General features: G+C 35.3%; 1 protein-coding gene across 19 annotated transcripts in view; it reads left to right on the top strand.

Moving 5' to 3' along the window:
- nedd4l (NEDD4 like E3 ubiquitin protein ligase) overlaps window positions 1–8,887 on the top strand; it is a 91,166-nt gene extending 82,279 nt beyond the window's left edge. For all 19 annotated transcript variants that reach the window (XM_067376470.1, XM_067376469.1, XM_067376475.1 and 16 more), the window contains 10 exons: window positions 889–1,010; window positions 1,193–1,263; window positions 1,746–1,841; window positions 1,957–2,030; window positions 2,118–2,178; window positions 2,314–2,373; window positions 4,394–4,501; window positions 6,622–6,718; window positions 7,272–7,344; window positions 7,962–8,887. In XM_067376470.1, the coding sequence (XP_067232571.1) occupies window positions 889–1,010; window positions 1,193–1,263; window positions 1,746–1,841; window positions 1,957–2,030; window positions 2,118–2,178; window positions 2,314–2,373; window positions 4,394–4,501; window positions 6,622–6,718; window positions 7,272–7,344; window positions 7,962–8,064 (865 nt within the window). In that variant the 3' untranslated portion in view covers window positions 8,065–8,887. The remainder of the gene's footprint in view (window positions 1–888; window positions 1,011–1,192; window positions 1,264–1,745; window positions 1,842–1,956; window positions 2,031–2,117; window positions 2,179–2,313; window positions 2,374–4,393; window positions 4,502–6,621; window positions 6,719–7,271; window positions 7,345–7,961) is intronic.
- The last annotated feature ends 1,477 nt before the right edge of the window (window positions 8,888–10,364 follow it).

Here is a 10,364-nt window from a genome sequence, read left to right as displayed (position 1 = left end):
CTGTCTGTCCGTCTATCTGTCTCTCTGTCTGTCTATCCATCCATGTATCTATCTATCTATATCTATCTGTCTCTCTGTCTGTCTATCTGACTGTCTATCCTTCCTTCCATCTATCTATCTATCTGTCATCTATCTGTCTGTCCGTCTATCTGTCTCTCTGTCTGTCTATCCATCCATGTATCTATCTATCTATATCTATCTGTCTGTCTGTCTGTCTATCTGACTGTCTATCCTTCCTTCCATCTATCTATCTATCTATCTATCTATCTATCTATCTATCTATCTATCTATCTATCTATCTATCTGTCTGTCTGTCTGTCTGTCTGTCTGTCTGTCTGTCTGTCTGTCTGTCTGTCTGTCTGTCTATCCATCCATGTATCTATCTATCTATCTATCTATCTACATCTATCTGTCTGTCTGTCTATCTATCTGACTGTCTATCCTTCCTTCCGTCTATCTATTTATCTATCTATCTATCTGTCTGTCTATCCTTCCGTCTATCTGTCTGTCTGTCTGACTTGTCTCTGTTTTTGTTTATCTGTCTGTCCATCTTTCTATCTATCCATCTATCTCTCTGCCTGATCTCTCTGTATGTCTGACTATCTATCTATCTATCTATCTATCTATCTATCTATCTATCTATCTATCTATCTATCTATCTATCTATCTATCTAAGTCTGTCTGTCTGTCTGTCTGTCTGTCTGTCCATCTATCGGTTAATCTGTTTGTCTGTACTGTACCGTTGTTCTGAAAGACATAAAGCATTTACTGTATTACAGAGCTGGTCTGTTATCTTGTTAGATCTCACCCACTGACACTCATTAAAACACACAGCAGAGCTGGCATCATAATTCATTCATTTAACATCTCCCATCTGTGTGTCTGCAGAGATAACTACACCCTTCAGATCAATCCAAACTCTGGCCTCTGTAATGAGGATCACCTCTCATACTTCAAGTTCATTGGTCGGGTGGCTGGCATGGCTGTGTATCACGGCAAGCTGTTGGATGGTACGTAAGTTGGGGACCTTCAAGAGCCAAGCAGAAGCTTTTTCATGTGACATTTTCTTTCGTTTTATTGTTCACTTTTGATAATTATGTAATTAGCTTTCGTTTTGGGGTTTGGTTTGATTTGATTTCTAGTTTCTTTCCCCTGTTAAAAAAGAAATGTGTTGTTCTTGTTTGTTTTTCAGGTTTCTTTATTCGACCGTTCTATAAAATGATGCTGGGCAAACAGATCACACTGAATGATATGGAGTCAGTGGTGCGTTAACACACACATAGACCATTTTTAAGGGATAACCCATAGCAGCACAATGCAAAAACTTCATAAAACTGATTTCTCATTGAAATGTTGGGATACACAAGGTGTCCTCGTAAACAATGTAATTATACATTTAAGTACTGAGTTATATTAGTTGCCTTCATGTAGTTACTATAGGGTTAGGATTATATTATGTTTGGTTTTGGGTTAGTTGCTTGTAATTATACACAATTTACTGTTATTACTATAGTAACTACATGTAATGTGTAACAAAGACACTAAAATAAAGTGTGGAGTAATATTACTGAGTAATATTACATGTACTAACTATAAGGTTAGGATTAGGATTTGATTTGGGGTTAGTTGCATGTAATTATGCATAATAGTTATTACTGTTACCAAATGTTGTTTAGAGGCGTTTTTTACAATAAGTTAATAATGTATCTATATGCTTATGTTTTATGTTCATGTACAACATGTAGGACAGTGAATACTACAACTCTCTAAAGTGGATTCTGGAAAACGACCCCACAGAACTGGATTTGCGGTTCTGCATTGATGAGGACAACTTTGGACAGGTAACACACCACAATGTTTCTAAATGTATGTGTTTATTATAGACTTAATTTCATTTTAGTCATATATGTAATTGTAATATTTTTGTTCATGTTTTGTATATATATATATTTATAGACGTATCAGGTGGATTTGAAGCCAAGCGGATCAGACATGGTTGTAACCAATGACAACAAAAAAGAATACATAGAGTGAGTTTCTGTTTTGCTCTTTATGTAAAATCTTACATATGGCATCTTATACTAACAATGTCTTTTATTTTTTTTGGCTCTGCACAGCCTGGTGATTCAGTGGCGGTTTGTGAACAGGGTGCAGAAACAGATGAATGCCTTTTTGGAAGTATGTGATCAAATTCCTCACACGATCAAAAGTTACCTGAAATTCTAACTAATGCCACTAGGCGGTAGCAGAAGTTAGATTATTACTAATGCCAACATGCTATAATGACATGCAATTTTTGATCATGTTTCACAGGGATTCACCGAGCTCATTCCCATCGACTTGATAAAGATTTTTGATGAAAATGAACTGGAGGTAACAACTTCCCACATACCCGTTACTCAGTGTCTGCCGTTGTCATGGAGACTGCATCCTCCATGTCCAAGACTTTCATAGAATTATACATGCACACCTCATAAAAGTGCCAAAAAATGCTTTTGTTGAATGAATCGTCTCTTCTCACATGAGCACAGGATAATGCATTTATGTCCAGGCTGTTGTTTGTATACTTTGGGAAAGCTACACATACAGTATGCCCGTCATTGTGGCAAATATGAATAAACTAATAAAGAGAGGCATTGCAGTATATACCATGGTATAAATGTGGCATCCATTAGAGGTTCTTCCACTTCACTACCGCAGCGTATCCTCTGCATCCTCTGATTTTGTACTAATGCTTGATTTATAATTTATGATTAATGTTATTTCTTATGTGTGTGTGTATATATATATATATATATATATATATATATATATATAATGTATGTATATATATATATATATATATGTGTATGTATGTATATATGTGTATGTATGTATATATATATGTATGTATGTATGTATGTATACAGTACAGTCCAAAAGTTTGGAACCACTAAGATTTTTTATGTTTTTAAAATAAGTTTCGTCTGCTCACCAAGGCTACATTTATTTAATTAAAAATACAGTAAAAAACAGTAATATTGTGAAATATTATTACAATTTAAAATAACTGTGTACTATTTAAATATATTTCACAAAGTAATTTATTCCTGTGATGCAAAGCTGAATTTTCAGCATTGTTACTCCAGTCTTCAGTGTCACATGATCCTTCAGAAATCATTCTAATATGCTGATTTGCTGCTCAAGAAACGTTTATGATTATTTTCAATGTTGAAAACAGTTGTGTACTTTTTTTTTTCTGGATTCCTTGATGAATAGAAAGTTCAAAAGAACAGCATTTACCTGAAATACAAAGCTTCTGTAGCATTATATACCACGATTCAAAATTTTGGGTTTTTTTTATTTTTTTGAAAAGAAATTAAAGAAATGGATACTTTTATTCAGCAAGGATGCATTAAATCAATCAAAAGTGGCAGTAAAGACATTTATAATGTTACAAATGATTAGATTTCAGATAAACACTGTTCTTTTGAACTTTCTATTCATCAAATAATCCTGAAAAAAAATATTGTACACAAATAGTTTGTACAATTGTACACATTAAATGTTTCTTGAGCAGCAGATCAGCATATTAGAATGATTTCTGAAGGATCATGTGACACTGAAGACTGGAGTAACGATGCTGAAAATTCAGTTTTGCATCACAGGAATAAATTACTTTGTCAAATATATTTAAATAGTACACAGTTATTTTAAATTGTAATAATATTTCACAATATTACTGTGTTTACTGTATTTTCAATTAAATAAATGTAGCCTTGGTGAGCAGACAAAACTTCTTTAAAAAACATTAAAAATCTTAGTGGTTCCAAACTTTTGGACTGTACTGTATATATGTATATGTATGTATGTATGTATGTATGCATGTATGTATGTATATATATATTATATATATACTACCATTCTTTTTTTTTGTTACATGTGACTTAGTTACATTGTACTTAAGTACGTACTGAGTAATATTAATTAAATACATGTACTTACTGTAGCCATTTGGATTAGGGTTTGGTTTAGCGTGTTACTTTTAATTATGCATAATTTACTGTTATTACTATAGTAAGTACATGTAACTACTTCACCTTAAAATAAAATCAGCAAGGACACATTACATCGATCAAGTCACAGTAAAAGCATTTATAAGGTTACAAAAGATTTGTTTTAAATAAACATTGTTATATTGAAAATACTGTTCTTTTTATACTGTTACACTTATTTTTGATCAAGTAAATACAGCCTTGGTGAGCATAAGAAACTCCTTTTAAAAAAACTTTAGCATATTGTGTGTGTAAATTTATATATATGCTTTCTGAAGTTCAGTAGCTCTGATCAGGAGGATAAAGATGTTGGTTGGTGTGTGTTAGTTTGTTTATTGGGCTGTATTCTCTCTCTCCAGCTGCTGATGTGTGGTCTCGGAGACGTGGATGTCAATGATTGGAGGCAGCACACCGTTTATAAGAATGGCTACTGTCCTAATCACCCTGTGATCCAGTGGTTCTGGAAGGTATGTGTGTTTTATGTGCTTCGTAAGTTTGGATGCACCTACTAATTCTTTATTATTACTATTCTCCACTTTTATAACAATTGTAAAAGTCATCTGAACTACGATAGTAGTCACTGAAAAGTTTTTATCAAGTCAAAACAATCTTATATTTTATCTTAGAGGTACACTATAAAAACTGGCCCTCTAGCGGTTAAAAGACAAAACTGCATGAATTTTGCAGAAGAACATTGTTTTGGTTGTGCTTGTTCGGCTCTGTGATGATGACCCTTCACAGTAGATAATGCTTTATAATAAACTCTGTAAGAGAGCTATATATGACCGTTTATCTGTTCAATAAAATATCTTGCCTGTTGAGTAATAAAAACACCATCTCCGCATTGCTTTTACAACATTTGAAATCCCTCAGTTCTCGCCATCTCCGAAAAGCCAAGCTAATGTTGATTCTTGTTTTATTACGAGCTCTGTTGCATTCTCTTTTTGCCAGAGACTCTCCTCTGTTAAGCTTTTTTTTAAATGAGTGATTCCTCAGAGGTTGGAGATTTAGTGAAATGATCGCAGCGCCAGTTCCATCTTTTCCGTAAGTTGAATAGGGAAGGCGTAGGACATACAGCGTTAGCTTTTTGAAGAATACGAAAGTGTGGTTTTGGCGGAAACACGTGCAAGGTGATCATTTGTTTATTTAAACCATATGCAATTACATTTTTTTTCAAAAATTACCAATCCTTTTGCTAGATAAGACCCTTATTCCTTGTCTGGTATCGTTTAAAGCTCTTTGAAGCTGCACTGAAACTGTAATTTTGACCTTTTGGAGGCCATTGAAGTCTATTATAAGGAGAATAATCCTGGAATGTTTTCATCAAAAACCTTAAATTCTTTTCGATTGAAGAAAGAAAGACATGAACATCTCGGATGACATGGGGGTGAGAAAATTATCAGGAAAAATTTATTTGAAAGTGAACTAATTCATTAAAGTAGAGCAACTTTCCCCTATTTACAGATTTGACAAGACACACATGAACGATTGACGTATGTGCGCAATTTCTCGCGAAATTAATCCTGACAGGTCTAAAATTATATAAACACTTACAATAGGCTTACCATTTTGAATCAGGCTAAGACAAAAACATGCGTTGGAAGAAGGATTGATTATGTATTCACTCATTATTTAATTTTTTTTAATTATGAATAAAAAAAGTTACATGGTTTATGTAATGAGGACACTTGGTATGAATGCATATTTTCTTTAAAATTAATTTCAGACATTTAAACACAGTCCTTTAGATTAAAAGATTTCAAATATCACGAGAAACAAATCAATTGTGTCAAGTCAAGTGTGTCAACTTTTGTATGCACATGAGTGTGTCTGACCCCATGCCAAGTACACTGGGGGCAGTTACCGATCAAAGTCTGTTTGATGTGAGGCTCATCGAGTGTTTACTCTGATGAAAGAGTCACGGAGCGCATTAGGAACTTCTTATCAGCAGTCTGGAGCCAGACTTGCTCTTTCTACATACTTTCTAAATATCCATCTGTTATTTCAGTTTATTTCAGCTGCAGTTGCTCAGCTGGCAATCAAATTTTTGATTGACAGTTGATGGAGAAAGATGCTTTTATGCCACAGAACGCTGTAGTTATGGCATCTATCAGCAGGGGCTTACTTGACCAAATTTTGACCCCTGGCACCGACATGTTGAGCCACAGTGCAGGTTCGAGTCTAGTGTGTAGCATTTTTTTGATCCTTATCCCTGCTCTCCTTCCCGTAAATTCGTATCTCCTCACAACTGTTGCCTTTAAAAAAAAATGTTGGCAAAAAGGCAAAACACAAAAATAAAAATTGACAGATTTTTTGATACATTTAGATATAAAACATTTTGGGGTAATATTATTATTTATTTTTTACATATTCTAATGCATTGGTCGGTTTTTATGCACAACGCAATGATGCTTATTTGAAATGGAATAATGAGCAGACTTATTTTGAAAGAAAAAAAAACACTGGTTACTTGTTCCCATATAGGGTTGTTTCAAGAACACATTACCTGTAAAAAGATTTCATTGCCGTTAGCATAAACACATAAATTTTATTGGTATTAACTGTGTCTCTCTTTATCTCTTCTCAGGCTGTGTTGTTAATGGATGCCGAAAAGCGGATCAGACTTTTGCAGTTTGTCACTGGAACATCCAGAGTGCCAATGAACGGCTTTGCTGAACTCTACGGTAAATGAAGCTCTACAGTGCTACATAATATAATATAAAGTTCAAAATGTCAATAATAAATTAATATAATTTTAATACAATGTAATGCAATATAGCTAGATCTGCATAATTTATACCATTTTTATATATTGCTATATCACCCAGCTATAAAACGACTCTGTTAAAGCATTAAGGCATTACAGACATAACTGTATGTCTTTCTTTCAGCAGCTTTGAAATGCGCATTGTGAAAAGTGCTATTCAAATAAATTTGACCTGACTTGTATAATATTACCAGTATATTATGGTAAATTGGAATTAACCTATACATGTACTGCTTTGTAAATACATGTATCTTTCAGCTTTGAAATGTGTATGATTAAAAAGTGCTATAAAATTGACTAATATAATACTTCCAGTGTATTATGGTAAATTGGGATTAATGTGTAATATATATATATGAAGATGTTTGTAGCAGCTATATCTGGTTTTTAGACCTTAGCATTCCCCTTTGAGACCTATAGAATGGCTCCTTTCCTGATTGGTCCTTGATGAGTCATGTGGTCTTTCACAGGTTCCAATGGGCCGCAGTTGTTTACTATCGAGCAGTGGGGGACGCCTGACAAGCTCCCTCGTGCTCACACCTGGTAAGACCTAGAGGGATTTGAGCACTTTATTAATTCAAACACATCAATGTATGAAGAGTTCTCTAATGAACCTCTAAGCCCATCAGACATGTTTTCTTTTAAATTAGCTTTTTTTTTTTTACGAGGTAGTTCAGTAATTTCACTTGCCTTATTTTCAAAAATGTCACTTTAGGCAGTTCATTGTGTTCAAATGTGACTCTTTTTTGCTGCAAAACCAGCTAAGTCCAACTCTTTGGACAACAAGACAGTAAAATATCAGTTTCTGTCAGTTTTACAGCAGCAAAAGGTAGTTTACTTGCAAAATCCTGTCATTGCCACATTAACGATGGACAAAACATGATAACTCGCCGCTTTAAAGCTGGCTCATACGCACACCGTCATTCATCTTGAAATCATACAATTCGATTCGTGTCTCCCAATTGGTTCTTCTGTGGACTTAGAGGCTATTGATGACAAAGGGAAGTGGCGTTTAGTGGTTTCTGCCAACGAACTGGTATTTCTGAACGACACTGGGATTTAGAAGTGAAAGTATTTGATGAACATATACTATGTGCAGATCAAGTAAAATGTTTGCATTCCAGTAATTTCTTTGATCGTTACATTTTCTTCCCACTCAGCTTTAATCGTCTGGACCTCCCGACGTACGAGACGTTTGAAGACCTGCGAGAGAAGCTTCTGATGGCGGTGGAGAACGCCCAAGGCTTCGAAGGCGTTGACTAAAGAAATCCCTTTATATACACACAATCTCCTAATGCAACCGACGAGCAAAGACATGTACAACACGCACACATCTATACTCACATATACACACTCTCGAGTTGCCATTGTACAGCCAGAACCCAGCGGTTGCAGGCATGTGATGTCAGCACAGTATATGCATGTATCTGTCTAGCTGGAACGACATTGGCTGTGAATGCATTTTGATGCCAAACAGCCCTGCAGTATCCCTCAAATCATGTTCTCTCCCAACACGTTTTATTTTTAAATCCAGCTCTGAGGCCATGGCAACTTTTCTATTGACAGTAATCGAAACTTCAGTATTTGAAGGCCTCAGTGGGTGTGGCCTCAGAGAGGGCGTGGCCTTGATACAGCATAAAAACCACCACAACCAATCCCATTTTCGCATTAACATAATATAAGTTCTGCAGAGAGGCAACAATGAACTCTCTTATCAGGTCTTACTAACACCAGATTACCTTAGGAATCACAGCCAGGATGAAGGGCGCATCCTCATCCTCCCTTATCCCGCAAAGTACGCCAAGTTTCCCCTTCCTTTGTCGAGGATTATTTTTTTATCTTCTTTTGCAACGCCAAGAAGCAACGGGATGTTGATAATTGTTTTTAATAGTTAATTATTATCGCTGTTATTATGATACTGTTGTCATTCTTACTGAGTAAACAGATATTTGTACCAACAATGTGGTTTACTATTTTAAACTATGTTATTGAAAATGCATCAATGGCCTGGCTATATTCAATTCAATATCCATATCATCGTGGGTAAAAAAAAAAAAGAAAAAAAAAAAGGAAAAAAACAAACAAACATGATCAACATGATTATTGTATTGCTATGAAAACTGGCATGAACATGTATCTTGTGTTTCAATATGATTACGTAGTAATTATAAAGCTATTCTCCTTCTTGGTTGAGAGCAAAGATCGAAAAAGTCATGCATTGGACATGTAAATGCGTTTGTCGGAGAGGGTTTTCTTCAATTGTAATAAGTATTGTTCTTATCTTAATTATGATTATACCTGTTCATAATGCTGTAAATGAGTTTGTTTTGGGGAAAGATGCAGTTGGACTCTTTTACTGTATGTGTTAAATCTGTTGGAAGTATTAAAGAGCGACACAGAGTGTAGCTATCTTAAAAGCGCTGTGATTCAACACTGCAAGTCTCGTAGACTTTCAGGACGTAAACTTTCTTTCTGTCTTCATTTCTTTCTATCTTGTTTCTTCTAACACCACTGTACCTATAAGGGCACTTTATTGATCACACACTAGGGTCATGTCACCTGTTTTTTTGTGAACTTGAATGTGATTATCTATTTTTTTCTTTTAAAAGCACTCAGTTACTTGGTGCAATATCTATTGTTTATAATCGGCCTGCTGCTAACATATCAGATCACAGCTCACCCCTACAGCTGATCTGGAGTCAGACTGGCTCTTCAGTGTGAAACTGGACGAGTCGACGTCTGGATCAGCTCTGTAGGAGCAAGCTCCACCTGGAGTAAGACTTCAGAATTTTTCTATTTTCTTTTCCAGTCTTTTTTTCTGTACGCCTCCCCACTCACACTTTTCGGGCCGCTGTGGCTCTGTAGGTTTGTGATAACATTATGATTATTGTTATTGTTATAAATTACCCTTCCTCTTTTGTAGGGGCAGTTCTTTTTTTATTGATGAGGAACATTTACTGTCTGGTTCCTGCTCACCATGAAACCTTGCAATTCGTATAACTTCGTTCAAAATAAACTGATAAATGGAATTTAGGTGTGTTGTCCCATTACTGTTTTATCCAGAAAGTCTCGAAACAGACATATTTTAAGATATGTTAGTACAAGTTGCTTTCAGTTAAACCAGCTCAAACGTGCATTTTAGTTTGGGACTAGGCTTAAGGGGGGGAGATGCCATAAACACTGCGATAGGAAATATGGCTAAAATAAGAATTATTTTTTGTGTGTGTGTAAAATATGTTTGGATTCTACAGGACCCCTAAAGGAACATGGTGATGGGAAAAAAAATAGATGTGAAGAAAAATTATGTCAGTGGTTTTGTGTCCATGATCAACATGATCATTGTATTGTATTGTCCTTGCATTCCCCCGAGAATGATTGTTTTCCGTTCCAAATCTTTTGCCTTCCCCTGAGAAACTTTGTGTTTCCTTGCAAAAATTTTGCATTCCCCCAAGAAATTTGGGTTCCGTCAAGAAACTTTTGCGTTCCCTAAGAAACTCTGCTTTCTGCCGAGAAACTTAGCGTTCCCCCGTGAAACTCTGCTTTCTGCCGAGAAACTTTGCGTT

Source organism: Chanodichthys erythropterus, chromosome 22 (assembly GCF_024489055.1).
Source record: "Chanodichthys erythropterus isolate Z2021 chromosome 22, ASM2448905v1, whole genome shotgun sequence".
NCBI classification, from domain to species: domain Eukaryota; kingdom Metazoa; phylum Chordata; class Actinopteri; order Cypriniformes; family Xenocyprididae; genus Chanodichthys; species Chanodichthys erythropterus.
Note: the sequence above shows the minus strand (reverse complement) of the source record. Positions and strands in the feature narration are given on the sequence as shown.